Source organism: Vipera ursinii (genome assembly GCF_947247035.1).
Source record: "Vipera ursinii genome assembly, chromosome: 2".
NCBI lineage: Eukaryota > Metazoa > Chordata > Lepidosauria > Squamata > Viperidae > Vipera > Vipera ursinii.
The window spans coordinates 70,322,350-70,340,633 of record NC_139513.1 but is presented as its reverse complement, the minus strand read 5'-3'; the positions used below and the strand labels follow the sequence as shown (position 1 = coordinate 70,340,633).

The window sequence follows — 18,284 nt, the reverse complement described above, 5'->3', positions numbered from 1 at the left end:
AAAGCACCAGAGGGCAGGACAAGGAACAATGGTTGGAAATTGATCAAAGAGAGAAGCAACCTAGAATTAAGGAGAAACTTCCTGACAGTGAGGATAATTAAACAGTGGAACAGCTTGCCTTCAGAAATCATGGGCACTCCATCACTGGAAATTTTTAAGAAGAAGCCAGACAGTCAGTTGTCTGAGATGGTATAGCTCAGGAGTAGGCAACCTTGGTTCTTTTATGACTCGTGGACTTCAATTCCCAGAATTCCTGAGCCAGGGTGGCTCAGGAATTCTGGGAGTTGAAGTACACAAGTCATAAAAGAGCCAAGGTTGCCTATCCCTGGTATAGGTTCTCCTGCTTGAATGGGGGGCTGGACTAGAAGTCCTCCAAGGTCCCTTCCAGATTCTATTCTATTCTATTCTATTCTATTCTATTCTATTCTATTCTATTCTATTCTATTCTATTCTATTCTATTCTATTCTATTCTATTCTATTCTTCTATTCTATTCTATTCTATTCTATTCTATTCTATTCTATTCTATTCTATTCTATTCTATTCTATTCTATTCTATTCTATTCTGTGAACGCTGAAGTCTGAAGAAACAGGACAGAAATTGTATGGACACTTCTGAAGTTTGAGATTGCAAAAGATTCTTGAGAATATTATGAAATGCCAAGAAAACAAACAAATGAACCATAACAAATGAACCAATTCAGAGGTCTCATTTGAGGCACAGATTGCCAGGCTCAAATTATACTCTGGAGTCAAACAGCCAGCTCCCTTGAGAAGTCCATAATGCTGGCAAAGATTGAAGAAAAGAAGAGAGAACAACTAGCAGCAAGCTAGATGGTTACATTGGGAGACCAGGGTGGGACCTGATTATCCAGAAGATGTGGATGCTAAAAATTGACAGCAACACCATGGCACATAATCAATCAATCATGCAGGGCACTTGCCTATTTTAGTCATCAGCACACTTCTTGTGGGGTTTGTAAGCGCCTATGCTTTAGACTCCAACATAGAATTCTACTATCATAAATGAAAACAAAACATTTTTGAAAATAGCTGAATCTCTGAAATTCTGCAAAATACAACATAGCAATTCTGACAGATATAAAGCTACACATTTTAAATGTTTTTAAAGCATGATGATGCCATTCACTTTTGACTTTTTTGCCTGTTGAAGCTGAAATGACCAACTTCAGTGTTGTTTTTAAATGGGAATTGGACAGAGAAATCAGAATGGTTTGGGAATCAATCCTCCTTGTCCTTCTTCTTTTCAGTGTGCAATCATTTTCACACACCAAAATCAGAAGAGAAATGTAAAAGAATGAATTCTTTGCCTCAGTGTTAGTCACAAAACAGAACAATGTGCTTTCCTTTGATTCAGATCCTTCAGATGCTCTTAAAATGTGGAAGTTTATGATACATTTTAAGTTGCTTTGGTGGTCTCTGTACAGTTGTACTGAGGTTTCTCTGCCTTCCAACCTTGTGTTTGGTGCATGTAAACCTCTTTCCACACATTTTCAATTCTCCCCCTTGCTGCAGCCTCATACTCTTCCTCCATTCCCTTCCTTCATAATTCTGTTCCCTCTGCAATGTGAGTTGTCAGATGGTCAGAGCTTTGCATAGCAGTCCTCCAGTCCTTATTGTTCCTCTTTTGAAAGGCAAATACAGTGTTGTTAATAGTATACTCAAATAATGTTCTGCAACTGTTCTCTTGCTTAACGCTTTGTACTGCTGTTTCTCAACCTTAGCAAATTTAAGATGTTTTGCCTTCAACAGGGCCTGTTCAAAAGAAGCTGAACTCTGCCATCTGGTGGGCACAGAAAAAAATCCCACCTTTTAGTACCAGAGACCCTACTTCCTCCCCCCCCAAAAAAACCTGGATGATTTACATAATTTTCCTTAATGGATCTGCCAATGTAAATATATTGTGAAACAGAATGATGCCACCTTGCAAGGTAAACTTGTGCATAAGAGTTACTGGCTTTTAAAGGAAGTTCCTGGCCAATAAAGACATACATAATTATTTAATTATTAATTCTATTTTTGCAACAAAACAGAGAAGTGCATTTACCATACATGATGAAGCAGACCCAGTTCCTCTGTCTGGAGAATATTCCCATAGCCCATGGTAGATTATCAATTGATACTGGTTTGTACCATATTTTTCTTCAATTTGTAACCACCTAATTGGCTCAGTGGGTTAAGACGCTGAGCTTGTCGATCAGAAGGTCGGCAGTTTGGCGGGTCGAATCCTGAGTGCCGCGTAGCAGAGTGAGCGCCTGTTATTCGTCCCAGCTTCTGCCAACCTAGCAGTTTGAAAGCACGTAAAAATGCAAGTAGAAAAATAGGGACCACTACGGTGGGAAGGTAACAGCGTTCCGTGCACCTTTGGCGTCTAGTCATGCTGGTCACATGACCACGGAGACGTCCTCGGACAAGTGCTGGCTCTTTGGCTTTGAAACGGAGATGAGCACCGGCCCCTAGAGTTGGAAAGGACTAGCATGCATGTGCAGGGGAACCTTTACCTTACCATCATAACTCAGTCAGATGCACATAAATAGATTTAACGCCACCCTCAAAACCTCAGCAGTTGAAAAGTGTGTGTGTGTATCTCTGTGTGTGTTTGTGGTTTGTAAACTGTGATGGCTCTTTTGGGAGCATGACAGTATAAATATAATAACCTGAAAATATTTAGATGCAGATACACATGGCTTGCTAGGTAAAAATAGGATCTACAGTAGTTATGTGTGCATGAATGCACACGCACATAGATATGTATTCTCTTCTACAAAGGGAAAGGTGAATTAAGTGTACTTGTTATATGTGCCACAGAAAGAGTTTGGCGGAAAGATTCAAGAGTTGGCAATGAACCAAACTTAGAAAGTGTAGTGTGGTTTTAAGCCAGACAAAGCCTAAACAAATTAGATTTTGCTGATCATAAGGTCACTGAGATGTATGAATGTGAGAAATAGGTTGATCTAGATAAGGTACATGATGAAGTAAATACATTTGAATTAGAGAATGTTTTGTGCTACTATGAAAGGTTGATTGCTGAATGTGGTAAGAATGTGATAAATTATATGGTGGAAGAAAAATGTGACTGAGAATAAATGGAATGCTTGGCAAACAGTTCAACACCAAGCAGGGAGTAAGTCAAGGATGTGTGATTTCCTTGTTTATTTAATGTGTTAAATGATAAATGTTTATAAGGAATGCTTGAAATGAGATCAGAGGTATGTTGGTTGGGAACATGAATGTATGTGAACTTTTGTATGCAGATGATGCTGTGTTGTTGGCAACAACCAGAATGATTTGATATTAGATTGCATAATGAAAGGGTCAGAAAATTAGTGTAAGTCAATTTTTGTTAAGGTTGTTGTGCTTCATAGGCAGAAATTGTGTTTTCACACTTGCGTAAGTTAGAAAAAACTAGAACAAACAGATGAATGGAGTTCCTTGATAGATGGGGAATTAATGTACAGTGCTGATGGAAAGAACTGGATAGGTAGAGGTCTCTTATGAGGAACATTTGTTGGTCAAAAAACCTTTCCGCAGGTTAGTAAAATACAAAGCCAAAGCCACGTGTCGTGTTTCCATATGGAAAGCAGAAATTAATAAAAGCAGTCCAATAAATCAAAGCAAGCAAGCAAGCAAAAAAAAAAAAAAGAAAACAGAAAAAATACAGCTGGGGTTGAAATATATCAGCATTCAGCCAATCAACTTTATTATTAAAGATAATAACAAAAACAAAAGTTCAAAAAGCAAACTCAAAAATCCCAGGCGTGCTTAACGATAAACGTTCTGCATCAGAAGATGGAAACGCCCATTGATTTTTCAACTGCTCCCACAAGGAGTTGCACTCTTCAAGATTCCTCCTCCTTGGTGAGTCCACAGCCACCCAAAAGTTGTCTTGGGTCATTCCTAAGTGTCCCCTTTCAAATCTAGGGGGCAGGATTGCCAAAGAACCAGCTGTGGCAGCAAACACAGCAGATTGTGAGTAAGAGAAAGCAAGCTCCTTATTCCTCAGTAGGAGTGAGCAATATTTCAATCAATCAATCAATCAATCAATCAATCAATCAGAACAGAGCTGGAAGGGACCTTGGAGGTCTTCTAGTCCAACCCCCTGCTCTAGCAGGAGACCCTAAACCATTTCAGAAAGGTGACTGTCCAGTCTTTTCTTAAAACCCCCAGTGATGAAGCACCTACAACTTCTGAAGGCAAGCTGTTCCACTGGTTATAATTTGGTGGAAGAAGCAAATAGGGCTGTGTATAACAGCATGTTGTTGTTGTTAGTTGCGAAGTCGTGTCCGACCCATCGCGACCCTATGGACAATGTTCCTCCAGGCCTTCCTGTCCTCTACCATCTTCTGGAGTATAACAGCATACTGAAACCCATTTTTTATATGGAAGCCTGAGCTGGGAATGTTAGGAAAAACATAAGTCAGTTAAATGCAAAAGAGGTAGGTTTCTAAAATCTGCATGGTAAAAGAAGACACAGGGTCAAGAATGAATGGGTGCTAAATTCATAAGGATGGATTGCCAAAGCATACTGTATTAAAATACGCTGACAGAGAGAATGAATGACTCACAAAACAAATGTATGAAGAGCAAATGGATTTAAGAGGAAGAGGAAGTCCTGTTTGGATGGAGTTGATGAGGTCCTCAGAAGGACAAAAGTGAAAAGTTTAAGCAACACAGTGAAATGTATGACTTGGTATATGGTTTTGGTGGAAGCAAGGATGATTTGGAAATTGTGAATTGGTGTAAATTAGTTTCAGCTACATTTCCTTTTCATTTGTTTAGTATTTCTTTCTCCTTTTCTAACCTGTGTATACTTTGGCTTCCCCTGAAAATGACTCATCTGATGAGTATTGTCATGCACACACAACCAATGGCTGTCTAGCATCTGCATCAACACATCTGGTGAAGTGTAGTTCATCAATTCTCTTGGTCATTTGTTCCGCTATCAAATTGCTTTTATTCTTAGCAAGTTTTTTTTTAATTCGTCTAACAGAATCTGCCTTCCTGCAACTTAAATCCAATATTCTGGATTATTTTGTCCTGCACTCTGGAATGAGACAAAGCAGAGAACTTAACTTCCTTTTTGTGGTATATTTTCAGGAATTTGGAGAATCCTTTCAATCTTCTCAACACTTTCTTTATTCATAGTACTTAAGTTTCTATTTTTCCTCTTTGCTCTTCTTGGAAGTTTCCCCATTTTTCTTTAATCTTCTTTTGTGATGCTCTAATGGTGTTTAGAAGCCCTGGTGGCACAGTGGTTAGAATGCTATATTGCCGGCAAACTCTGCCCACAGCCTAGAGTTCAATCCTGATGGGGTTTGAGGTTGACTCAGCCCTCCACCCTTCTGAGGTCGGTAAAATGAGGACCCAGATTGTTGGGGGTTAATATACTGATTCTGTAAATCGCTCAGAGAGCGCTGTAAAACAATATGGGATGGTATATAAATCTAAGTGGTACTGCTATGCTCAGAAGTGAAGATAAAACTCAAGGTGGGGTCTGACTAAAGCAACATATTGTTGATATGTATACCCTGTAAATATGTATGGCAATTCTGAGCCTTTAACTGATACGGATAGCTCCAAGAGAAGGATCTGCTATCCCATAGCTCTTATGTTGAGAGAGACAACACTATTTTATTTTCATTATTATGATATCAGAAGGGACATAGTGAACGATGTCACCAGACAAGGTTAAAAGAAACACAAACCAATGTCTAGTTCATGCCTTAACATTAGTAATCCAACTCCCCAAATGCTGAATATCTGAGTTCAACTAATTCAGGATGTTCAGGAGACCTGCAAGAAGTATTTGTGAACTACATGTAGCTCTCATATTACATCAAAACAATTTATGCGTACGTTCAATAACTACTGGTATTTGCTCCATGAGATTTTTTTTTGATACTTTGCCTTCTAAACTAGATTTATGGGAAGCACCAGAGGAACAGAGAAGAAAGTAGCCACTGCACTGACAGATAACCACTTGATGCCATTCTGGAAAATAAATATATTGTTCTGTTTGCCTTTACATTTCTAAAATGAGCAATTCAGTAGAATTAGGTGTATATTTTCTTTGGAAGTCCTAGGAGTAACCATAATATTTATCTTTGCAGCTGAATGGTGGGTCTTTGGTAGCAGCACAACTCTACTCTCAAAACAATCCACTAATATTCATTCACGTCGCTGGGATAATCATAATCAAACTTTTATTTAATCCATGACTCCTTGCAGTAAATTTTCATTAGGAAGTTCCTCATGAGAAAAACAAGTATGCTTTTAACAGCAAGAAAGCATAGTAGTCTCCCATTTTCAAGCCATTATTCAAGGCCATTAGTGGCTTTGTTTAGGATTGAGAATAAACATTAAGTACTTTATGTATTTTCCGATATGTCCAGTGCTGAGGGCACATTCCCCAATTTCAAGGAATATTTGTTTAAAGACCTAGCATGATTCCAGAGAGGTGTTTGCCCTTGTTCCTCAAAGAGAGCACTCTTTCTCCAAACATTTCCCTTTTAGAATATCACCAATATTCCTCCTGTATTGTCTTCCTGTGTGGCCTAGATAGCAGACTTAAACGTTTGCCACCCAAGTCACGTGTGGCCCTATCTCTACTCAACTGTCCTGAGTGAAGCACTGAAAGACTTCAATTTGGTTGGTGGCCTGCTGATGTGACCCTCATATGGGTAACTGGTCTATTTTAAGTTTATTTTATTTATTTTTTTATTTTAATTCCATTTATATCCCGTCCTTCTCCGAAGACTCAGGGCGGCTTACAAGCTTAGCAGTAGCCTTCATTCTATGTATATGCCTGCTTATTAGGGCTTTCACACACCCCCAAGCGGCATTATTACAAAGTCAGCTTAATTGCCCCCAACAATTTGGGTCCTCAAGTTTATAGGTCACTTTTTATAGCAATAGACATTTGTCCTAATCACCTGGATTCCTCTGATTTACATAGGAAGCCACAGCACATACGTTTAAAACTTATCAAGGATTTTTTTTTATCAGTTTCTAAACGCAATAGAGAGCCATTTAGGTGTAGCGGTTACAGCACTGGGCTAGAAACCAGGAGACCACGAATTCTAATCCCATCTTAGATACAAAGCCAGCTAAGTGACCTTGGACCATTTGCTCTCATGCCTCAGGAGGAGGAAATGGCAAACCACTTCTGAAATCTTTCCAAGAAAACTGCAGGGACTCATTCAGACGGTCACTGGGAATTAACACTTACTCAAAGGCGCACACACACAAAATAAAAAGACCACCCCACAACACAGACTTAAACTTACATTTCTACTTTCTGATCCTTTACTGTCACCATTATAATACTATTAGTTCAATGTCTCTATAATTTTTGTTTTAACCTAACCCAACAACTCAAGAATAAATGTTCAATGCCTGCCAAGATTAAGGTAAAGGTTCCCCCGCACATGCGTGCTAGTTGTTTCCGACTCTAGGGGCCAGTGCTCATCTCCGTTTCAAAGCCAAAGAGCCAGCGCTTGTCCAAGGACATCTCCATGGTCATGTGGCTGGCATGACTTAGATGCCAAAGGTGCACGGAATGCTGTTACCTTCCCACTGCAGTGGTCCCTATTTTTCTACTTGCATTTTTACGTGCTTTCGAACTGCTAGGTTGGCAGAAGCTGGGACGAGTAACAGGTGCTCTCTCGTTACGCGGCACTCGGGATTCAACCCGCCAAACTGCCGAACTTCTGATCGACAAGCTCAGCCTCCTAACCCACTGAGCCACTGCGTCCCTTTTTGCCAAGATTAGCAAAATCATTAAAGATGGCAGTGATGGCATTACTGATAGAGTTGCCCAAAGAAGTGAGTTAACTTTTACTTAAATCTCAAATGGCCAACCAGTAATGAAAAAGCCCATTATGGTGGCTAATGGAAGATGGGACTCCAATACTAGTGCTGATAATGCAAGCTGGAGCTTACCAGGCTCAAAGAAGCAGTTACTGGTAGACAGTCCTAATTAAATGATGCCTCTCAGGTCATAAAAAACCCAGAAGCAACTGAATTTCTGAACATCAAACAGACCCACGACTATAGACATATTCTGGGATATACAAACAATTTTATTGAAATTTAACAAAATTCAACAAATGCACTTCAAGGCAGAGGAAATAGATGTTATACATGTTTGCCTCCAGGATTCCTTTCTGTATGCTACGACAACAGAAAGGGCAGTGCTAGTGGGTTCAGTTCTACACAACCACACGCACGGAAGGATCATTAAAATGAAATAGAGCTTTTTGCTTATTCCAAAGATAAGTGATATATATCAATATTTTTGTCTATATACCATCATCTGCTTTCACAGTATCAGCATCCTATATAGTCTCCACAAGCCTTCTCCCTGATCACAGCTACCATTTGCACGAAGAGCAGAGCTGCTAGAAAGCAAGATGAGAGGGGTGGCAGAATCCCAGCAGACAACGGCACAGCAGGAGACACAGTGGACAGGCAAGGAGAAATGGAGAGAAATTAAGAGATGTCAGCTGCTGATATTCTCCTGGGAGTCTCCTGCAGCTTAGGAGATGTCAAGCTTGACAGAAATGAGACCTCCTTTGCATAGAGGCTCCATTTAGATGGCTGTCAGAAAGAGTGAGAGCAACTTGCTGCGCAAGTCATGAGGAAATGAAATCCAACACAGCACAGTAGTTTTCTGAACACAGGGCACTTGCTTGCTCAAAAAATAACCACTGGAAGAACGCGAACCAGGTATTTTAGAAATGTAGATATGAGAAAGACTGTTACCAACAAGGCTTTCACTATCTCCCGTGAATAAAATCTCCAGATTGGGGAGTAGAACGTTCTATTCTGAAGATAAAATGTGATCCAATACTGCTTCTTCCGACCTACTTTTGAGGTAATCTTCTTAGTAAGCAGCCTTCCCTTCAATTACTCAAGAAGCAGCATGGTTCAGCCTCTGGATGACAACCTATGATTCATTATGGACCATCATGCTGGGAGGGGAGTATTTGTTGGCCCAGCAAGTTTGCAAACTCATCTCGATCCGCAGGGTGCTCTTGATTCGCTGCAATGAAATTTCCTTCCCTAATAAAGATCAGAAATGTCAGATTCTGATTATCACACTATTAAAAGTGAATCAAAATTCAGATTTCATTACATAAGGGAGGGTTGGCTGGTTGTACACTTCCTATTCACGGGGAATCGTACAACTGTAAATTCACAACCTGGTTTCTGAATGGCAAAGCAGCGGCTACCGAATAAACAAATTGCTCCAGGTATCGGTCCTAATATGTAACACAGACTTGTAGCTAAGAGGGGCGAAGATGACTAGGTAGACCTCTGTTAGCATTGCTATACGCATTCCTTAACACTTCTACTTAGGCTTTTAATGCTTAGAAATGATTTCTTTGCATGGGTGGACATGAAAGGATGTACATTAACTTACTAATATTGTGATGCAACTGTGTACAAGCTAATTATACTGAACATTGAGGTAGCAATGCCTGAAGTGCTCAGAAAGGCAATGACACACTCTGGGAAAGAAATATGATGTGCAATGAACCCACCCATACTCGTTTTTAAAGCTTAATACAAAGTCTGATGGGTGGGTAAAAAGGCAGGCAGGCAGGCAGGCAAGGATCTTTTGGCTGTACATTGCATATGAAAGCCTCTTCATAAGAGTGCCTTTAACAGGGTTTGCCTGATCACCTCTCAGCAGCAGGTAGCTCTACATCATGAAAGCAACAAGCCTGGGATGAAGAGGTAGGCATACTGCTTCAGTACTTGCTCAGCTATCAGTACCATAGAAAAACATTTCACATTCATACATCAGGGAGAAGGGCAAGGCTCTTCGAAATAGAAAAGATATAACTTTCCTTTGAAGTCTGCTGCATTATCCCCACATCAGACACTACTTGGTCCAATCCAAGGCGTCTGCCAAAGGAAGATCACAGGATTTTGTTATTATTTGCTGGCAGAGGAAGATGAAGGGCCAAATTACACAGCCAAATTAGGTGGCAAACATCTTGACCAAAGCAAAGTTGTCTTAGTAGAGACAGTATAACCTATGAGATGGAAACCTTTGTCTCTCCAGCAATCCTAGAGAACATGGCCGATGGTGGAGGATCCTTGAACCTTTAATTCAGCAACATGTGGAGGACATAGGTGGAGGCTCTGCTTGTGCAACATGGGAAACCAATATGGGAATAAGTTATTCTACCACAAGAATGAAGAGAGAACTCTGTTCTTTTGACAAGGGGCTCTCCGGAGAAGGTCCTGGACTATGAATCTTATCAGCTCCAGTTAGCAAAATCACTGGCCCTACAGTCACTGTGCTCTATTATTTATTGGAGGGCTCTAGGTGAGGGAAGGATCTTATAGATTCACTTGAAAGCTAAATGCTTCCTAAGATGTAATATATTTGGTGCACTTTAACAGAAAAGCTTCATATCCAGATGCTGCTTCACACCTTTAGTCCACCTTGCAAAGTTCAAAAAGATGAAACCTGCAAAGAAAATAGTGCAACTCCGAAGGGAAATATAACAAAGAGAGGAAAACCTACATGTTGGTCTGTTTCCTATGACCACTTCAAAAACTTTTCTGTTTTGAACAGCTTACTAAGTGCAACATTACTTTCCCTGCCTCCACGAAGATATAGTACAGTATTAGTCTTTCAGCCCATGCTTATAAGGTAAGCAGGCGAGTGGACATAGGAAGCATAGGAAGTTTTCTGCTCACCTTTTCTCATCTTCAAATGTCACTATCAACTTTTGTAAAAGCTGGCTGGGGTAATCACGCAGAATATCTGTTCCCAAAAAAGTGCAAGTTGGCTCTCTAGTGTCACGACATCTGACATCTGCTGCCACCTAAGCATCAATTAGCAGCTGCTTAATAAGTTCTAGTTGACTCACTGAAGGAAATTTTGAATAGGCTCCTAATCAAGGGCCGACATCTCATCTGACACAGGTCCCACTAATATACATCCTTAGACAATATTATGCCTGATAATCAGAAGTGTGCCCAGTGCCGTAGTTGCTGTCACTGCATCCAAACAGAGAAGCATCAAAGCCTGCTGTCTGTCCGTGCTCCCAATTCATCCTCTGCAGGGACATGTGGCTGCCTAGCATGCTTTACATGTGGTACAGTAAAACTGGCCAAATAAGATGTACTGACAGCACACAGTTAACTTTCTCTTGGCTCAGACCTCACAGATGATAACAGGAAAGTCCACGTGAATTCGAGGGTGCTCCAGTTTCACCATGCCCTGGAACAAAAAGGATACAACGTGAGTGAAATGCCACCAAAATTAACTTTCAAGAAGCAGGTTGCAATGATTTTTCCACCTAAGACATACTGTGCTAAAAGTGTCTTGCTCATAACCAAAAATCAGAAAACATTAGAAAAGCAAGTAGGCCATACTGTTGGACTGAAGAAGACTTAGAAGTAGTTATTTATCTGCAGAAAGAAAACAAGGAATAGGACCAGAAAGTAGTAAGACCCCTGATATTTGCATCAAACAGTTCACTTCTATCCCTAGAGGCATCAAACTGGTTCTGATCAAATGAGCACACAAGAAAATAGGTTTAATTCTTTCAGTGTAACTTGCAGGAGTGAAGTTCACCCCTGAGCTATTTGACTATTTGCAGAGCAAACAACAAGTATTGAGGATTAGGGAAGAGAGTGATTATGTGCCATCAAGTCATTTTTTTTTACTCCTGGCAACCACATAATAGGAAAAGAGTTGACTAGGAAAAAATGTTAACAAAGAAAATTGGTCTCTACAGCTGCATCTATCGTTTTTAATTACTTCAGATGTTCTAATCACTATACTCTACCTCATTTTGTAATTCAGACGTTTTCTATCCAAGAAAGAGGTTCAGCTTTTTTAAAGAAAAGAAAAGAAAAGAAAACAAAAAACATTTGGGAAAAAAGGAAGGCCAGTGAATAATTGAATGAATGTGAATAAACACAGCTAAACAAAAGTATATTAGAACCCGTGTGCAAGATTCTCCTATAGGAGATGTAATATCTTCCAGCGCTCCCTCAGAAAACAGGCTGCGTTTGAGAAGATTGATACAGTAGAGCAGAGTTCCCCAACCTTTCCAGGTTGGTGGCCTGGAGGGGAGAGAGGGGGGAAAGAGGAGATGGTTTTGTGGGAAGAACAGGCATGTGTGCATGCAGGCACGCCTGTTATCCAGGGGAGTGGGACTGCGAGCGTCCATGACGCTTGTGCGAGTGAAGCCCCAAGCACCAGTGATGTTCATGTGAGTGGGGCTGTGTGTGTGCACACACCAGCCACTCACACGGCCCAGTTGCAAATAGGCCAAGGAGTGGTAGTGGGCCATGGCCCACAGCTTGGGGAACCATGCAGTAGAGGAACCAAAATTATATTCTTATCTGAGTTTTATCCTATAGATATAATGAACCATTGTGTAAAACAAAAGAACCCATTCGGTGTTTAGGCTATTGGTACACAGGTGGTCCTCAAATTATAACCCATTTGTTTAGCAATTGTTCAAAGCTACAGCCCCACTGAAAAAAGCAACTTACAACTGGATCCTTGCCCTTAAAACAGGACATGATCAAAATGTGGGCACTTAGCGACGTTTGGTTTGATGCTGTGGCATGACGAGTGCAGGAAGACGGAGCTCCGTCTTCCGCATTCGATTTTGCCCTGCTGGGGACCCTAAAAAGGGTGAAAAGTCCCCCCGAAGAGGCGATGGAGAAGGAGGGAACCCTCATTGATCGTGGGAGGGCAGAGGCCCTTCCGTTTGATCCGAGGAAGCCCTCCAAACCAGCAGGGGAAAGACTGGCTACATTCATATGGCCAGTCAGAAGCTGCTGACAACTGAAGAAAATAAGCATCAACCAGCAACTTTCAAGCAACGTGGATGGAACTGGGTGAGACCGTATCTTCTCTTTATGACTTTAAGACTTTTTCCTGGGGGGAAAAAACGCCTAAAGCAAAGAATCCTCCCCGATGACAGAGGGAAGGGAATTTCCACCCCATTCCCTCAGGAAAAGAAAAGCAGCGAATTGCTTGGAGGAAAATAGAAAAAATTGCAAGATCAATTTGGAAGCAATACACATATATAACTTTGAAGTTTGGGGATTAAAAGTGCTCTTCAGATTTTTTTTTTAAAGAGACTTAAAAAGCTTGTAATATACGCTTGGATGTAAAAAGCTGCAAGACGGCATCAACAACATCTAGTGGCGAACTACAGCACTATAATTTATTATGGAAACCTGGCTGGAAGCCCAGACTCAGATAAGACTCTCTCTTGTTTTCAGAAACCTTCACTTTTGAAGACTGCAGCTGGGAAAAGGAAAAGAAAAAAAAACACCTCTTGGGCTGCTTATCTGTGTGGCAAAGGCAATAAACTATTTTGAAACTGGCCTGCCTGGACTATGAACATAAATAATAACTGACTTTTAGAGCTGTGTCATGGAGCTATTTCCCTATAGAAGAAACATGTATTATTGAGATAATGGAATAATTTGGACTATAAACCTTTGATTGGTGAACAATTTTTAACTGCTCTTCTCTCTCTGAACAGAAAGGATGTGTTTTTCATTGGACAGAAAAACTCCTCAAAAAAACTTTAAGGCATTCTTTACCTTAAAGAATCTTTTATTTGAGAAACAAAGTATCGGCACTACATAGTTGAAACTAAAAACTAAGTTACCCTCCCCTGGGTACAATGTAACAAAGCACAATTTCCTCCTCCAATAAACAGTCATAAATCACATTCCCCAATTAGCTTGAAGCACGGGCTTTTTCTCCAGCTCTGCAGACCACCAAAATTCTATCAGCTCAGGGCCCAATGACCTTGGGTTCCCATGGCTGAGTTATTATTGTTATGACTAGCTGGACTCTCATCCACATTCCCCCTGCCAGCATCAACTAACTCTAAAAGCAATAGATGAAAAATGGCTGCATTTCCATCTGTTGTCAAAGCAAGAACATCCAATGTTAGCAGGATTGACACTTTACTTATATTTGCTGAGGGGAGACTTAAGGATGGACTGATGGGCCAGCTGGATAATTAGGAGTTCAAATGACAAGTTGACTGAAACTTTTTAAATCCCTAAATAGATTGGACAGTAAAGACTACATACAAAAACAAAATGGATGTTCCATACTTAGGGATGGTTTTTTTACCATTTGAAGCTAACAACTGTCCCCAAAATCCCCAGCTTAACATACCAACAAGAAAATGTTGATGAATTTCAGAAAGAAATTCTTTCTATGTTAAAATCAATACAAGAGACAATTGCCTTAGCTCATAATGATGAGGCTAAAAATAACACAAAGAAGATAAAAGAATTCTTCAATCTAAATCTACAAACTCAGAAAATGACTACAAAGAAGTATTCCAACTGCAGCAATTTCAAAATCTCTGCTGTAGAATCAAACATTTTTCCTCCGATGGCAAAAAACAATCTTAAAGGCTCTATTTTCTTACAATACATCCAACGGTATCAACAATACAAAAAAACAGTTTACAAGTTTTGCAAAAATCTAGAAATTAACCAAACTCTCCCTAATCTGGTGCATATTGGATCAGAATCTGGGAGCTTCTATCACATGTGAAGATGACCAGATTGAAAAGACTGGATCTTGCTTAGGGTTCTTGAGTCTTAGTCTGAATCCAAAATACAGCAATAAACATTACCTGAGGTATCAGGTTCTTCTGAATTCTTTTGAGCTTGGCACGCTTCCTCCCATTCTTGGTGATTATTGTCTCCTCATAAAATTCATGCGCAAGGTCACCATCTTCATCATAATACATAGAGCTGAAAGGAAATGTGAAAATTTGGAAAAAAACCAAGGACAAAATGATGAAGTAGTGTATAGATCATGTTAATTGCCATTAAGAGGTAGACAGATGGCACCTGCTGCTGCCAACAGTCTTCAGCTGAACCATGGCAAGACCAAATGGTTTTGAGTGCATTGAGCTTGAAGATCTGGGATTCTGACATCTTTTCACATCTGGATGGGATGGCACTACCCCAGACAAACCCGGTTCAAACCTTGGGGATTCTCCTCGACTCATGGCTCCTGCCCGGAGAGCAGGTGACAGTCTCGTTGTGTACAAGTTGCAGTCTTTCCTGGATCAGGAGTCCCTGTGCTCGACACCATTCAAGCCTTATTATCTAATGTCTAGACTACTGTAACGTGCTCTACCCTTGAAGAGCTTTAGGAAGCTACAACTGTGACAGTTTTGGGGGTCCCTAGAGTGACCCAGCTTATACTGCCGCTCTGAAAGTTGCAATGACTGCCAGTTTCCTTCTGGGTGCAATTCAAGGTGTTGGTTATTACCTTTAAAGCCCTTCACGGCATGGGTCCAGGTTACTTGACGAACTGTCTTATCCCAATGGGATTGATCTTCACCCACCCATGCCGGCAGAGGCATCCTGTGGACCCCGTCAGGGAGTTCCAGCTGGTGGAGTCCAGAACAGCTTTCTCTGATGTGGTTCCTGCTCTTTGAAATATTTTGCTCTCTGGGGTGAGGTCAGCTTCTTCCCTGAACTACAACCAGCATAGGAACCCTTCAAAATCCAAATCAACCACACAGCCAACCAGAGAGCATCGACCCTCAACCAACCCTCGCAACCCCACCACCACCACTTCACCTCCCAATGACCCTGATCTGATGTAACTTCTCCATCATAAGCCCCTCGCTGATGACTCACAGGGAGACTCTCACTTGACACACCCACACCTGAAGCCCTTACAAACAGAAGAACACTGAATTCTCCTAAACTCCGCTGAAGCGTTCACCCTCCTCCTGACTTTTCCTAAGTTTAAACTGTACATTTAAACAGTCTAATGTATTGCCAAACCTAATTGCAGACACGCTTCACTAACCATCTTGGGTTCTGCAGTAAAACAATGTTCAAATAACTAATTTACATTTCTGTTTTTTTCCATAGTTGCAACTCTGTACAAAAGCAGACTTGTACTTTGCCTTAATAATTAATGGAAGCAGAATGAATGAGAATTGGAGGAAGAAATGGGAAGAGTCAAGCATGACCCAGATTGTTGGGGGCAATTAAGCTGACTTTGTAATAATGCCGCTTGGGGGTGTGTGTGAAAGCCCTAATAAGCAGGCATATACATAGAATGAAGGCTACTGCTAAGCTTGTAAGCCGCCCTGAGTCTTCGGAGAAGGGCGGGATATATAAATGGAATTAAAATAAAATAAATAAATATAACTAATGAGAAGTAAAATGCTGCAGTCAGACAGTAATAACATTTCACTTGGGAACTCTCAGCCACAACACATTTCAGTCATTACTCAAAAAGTTGTATATTTTGATAAATTTAACTTATTAAAACAGGGAACTCTGATAGATGCGCCATTTTTTACAACACATAACATGCATTGTAAGATTATAGAATTGGAAGAACTAACAAATCCAATAGTTGACTCAATGTACAAATCCTAAAGCATCCCTGACAGATGGCTATCCAGGAAAAGGGAAGGAATTACTGAATCTCTGTGTTAAGTCTCCCTGTTAAGCCAATCTAGCACCAGCAGCTTATTTGCAAAATTCAGCTCAGGAACTTGCTTTTCTATGCTGTAATTTAAATCCCTTATTCTGCTCTTTGGGATGATGAAGTGCTAGTCTTTTTTTTAGTATACGTTCAGATAAGAATTCTACCATGTTTCCCTACTTTCAGCTTTTTATTTTCAATGCTAAATATTTTTCAGTATTCTTTATTCATAAGATTTGATGGATTCTCTTCTGATCATCTTTATAACCCTTTTGGGCATTTGATCCCAATTTTTCTGAATCTTCTTAAGAAATGTTGCTATCCTGATAATTTTTGCTAACAGTTATAACTGATGTTGCTCCTGGCAACTTAGCTAAATCTGGACTACAAAAACTACTGAATTATGAATGTGTTCTTCAAAGATTTTGTAGAATGGGCTGCAAAACACTTCAGATGCTGAATCAATGTCAAGAGTGAAAAGCCATTATCACAAGCAATTTGGAACAAGATAACTGTAAATTGAGACTTCTCACTCTCAGTACAGCTGATACAGTAATAATCATCAAAATTCTCAAGGAGCTATAATTATCCTGTAACAATATTCAAAATTAAAGCGCCCCTACCTCTTTCTCCTCCACTGAACCTTCATGGGGACTTTTTTTTACTATTCATATGGAAGTGCATTATATATTTTGTAGAAAATAAGTATCAAGGAAGCAAGGTTAATTCTTTAGTCCGTTTGTTTCCTTGCTCCAGAACAATTCTGCCTTCTATCGCAGCCAAATTATTTCTTTCTCTTGAGGCATTTCTAACAATAAGAGAAATCGACCGTCTCTTCTGCCAACAACACCTCTATGCTATTCTTTCACTTTTGAGTAAGCAAAAATCTGGACAAGGCTCTAATGCTGGGAAAGAGGGAAGGCGGAGAAGAAGTGGGAAAACCTGCCGCAAGGTGGATGGATCCAGTTACAGTGGCAACGCGTGCACCATTGGAAGACCAAGTTAGGGAGAGACCGCCAGGGAGAAAAATCGATGTAGTGGCTAGGAGTCGAAAACGACTTGGCGGCACATCGTCACCGTCTTTCGCGCAGTCGTCCGCGAACTGCCGGCTCGGGCCCTGCAAGGTTTCCCAAAGTAGCATCTCAAAAAGCGGCCCTGTCCAAAGCGAAAGCCGCCGGAGGGAGAAGTATGGGAAGATCGGGCAGCTTCCATCTCTTTTCTCCTCCCGCCCGCCCGCGAGGGACCGAAGTGGGAAGGGCATCTGGAGGGAAGCGCCCTCCGCCTTGCTTACTTGAGGTCCAACGCTTGGACGGGCAGGGTAAGCCAAGCTTGCCGACCGCATAACCCACCCCATCCCCTCCCCGCGTTGACTCTTACCCGCGGCGGGTGAAGACGAAGGGGGTAGCCGAGCAGAGTCCCCGAGCTCGAGCCAGCGTCTGATCGCCGGCTGACCTCTCGGAGCTGCCCGGCCCGCCCGAGCCGAAGAGCCAGAGGCCTCGAGCCTTGGAGCCGCTGGCGCCCATGGCTCAGAGGAGCAGCATGGCCGCGGAAAGAGGGACGAGCCAACCGACGCTCCTCGGAGGCCGGCAACGGAGCCTTCCCCGCGCCGGAAACTCGACCCTCCCACAGTGTAACTTCCGGCACCGCCCATTCCGAAAGTCCATTCTTAAGGGCAAGGGTAGGCAACCTCGGCTCTTTTATGACTCATGGACTTCAACTCCCAGAATTCCTGAGTCAGCTATGCTGACTCAGGAATTCTGGGAGTTGAAGTCCATGAGTCATAA

General features: G+C 41.3%; 2 protein-coding genes across 5 annotated transcripts in view; both read right to left on the bottom strand.

The window, feature by feature from the left end:
* HYAL2 (hyaluronidase 2) overlaps window positions 1-10,828 on the bottom strand; it is an 80,909-nt gene extending 70,081 nt beyond the window's left edge. The window contains exon 1 of the mRNA XM_083355342.1: window positions 10,737-10,828. The gene's annotated coding sequence lies outside the window, so the exon portion shown is untranslated. The remainder of the gene's footprint in view (window positions 1-10,736) is intronic.
* Window positions 1-18,106, bottom strand: part of TUSC2 (tumor suppressor 2, mitochondrial calcium regulator) — a 39,210-nt gene extending 21,104 nt beyond the window's left edge. The window contains exons 1-4 of one of the 4 annotated variants that reach the window (XM_083355350.1): window positions 17,878-18,106; window positions 14,675-14,795; window positions 11,172-11,262; window positions 8,081-9,083 (exon numbers count right to left, since the gene is read on the bottom strand). In XM_083355350.1, the coding sequence (XP_083211476.1) occupies window positions 11,197-11,262; window positions 14,675-14,795; window positions 17,878-18,023 (333 nt within the window). In that variant the 5' untranslated portion in view covers window positions 18,024-18,106 and the 3' untranslated portion in view covers window positions 8,081-9,083; window positions 11,172-11,196. Of the gene's footprint in view, window positions 1-3,129; window positions 3,966-8,080; window positions 11,263-14,674; window positions 14,796-17,877 lie in introns of those variants that run through there. The other 3 variants (XM_083355351.1, XM_083355352.1, XM_083355349.1) reach the window with 3 other exon arrangements.
* Between the last annotated feature and the right edge of the window lie 178 nt (window positions 18,107-18,284).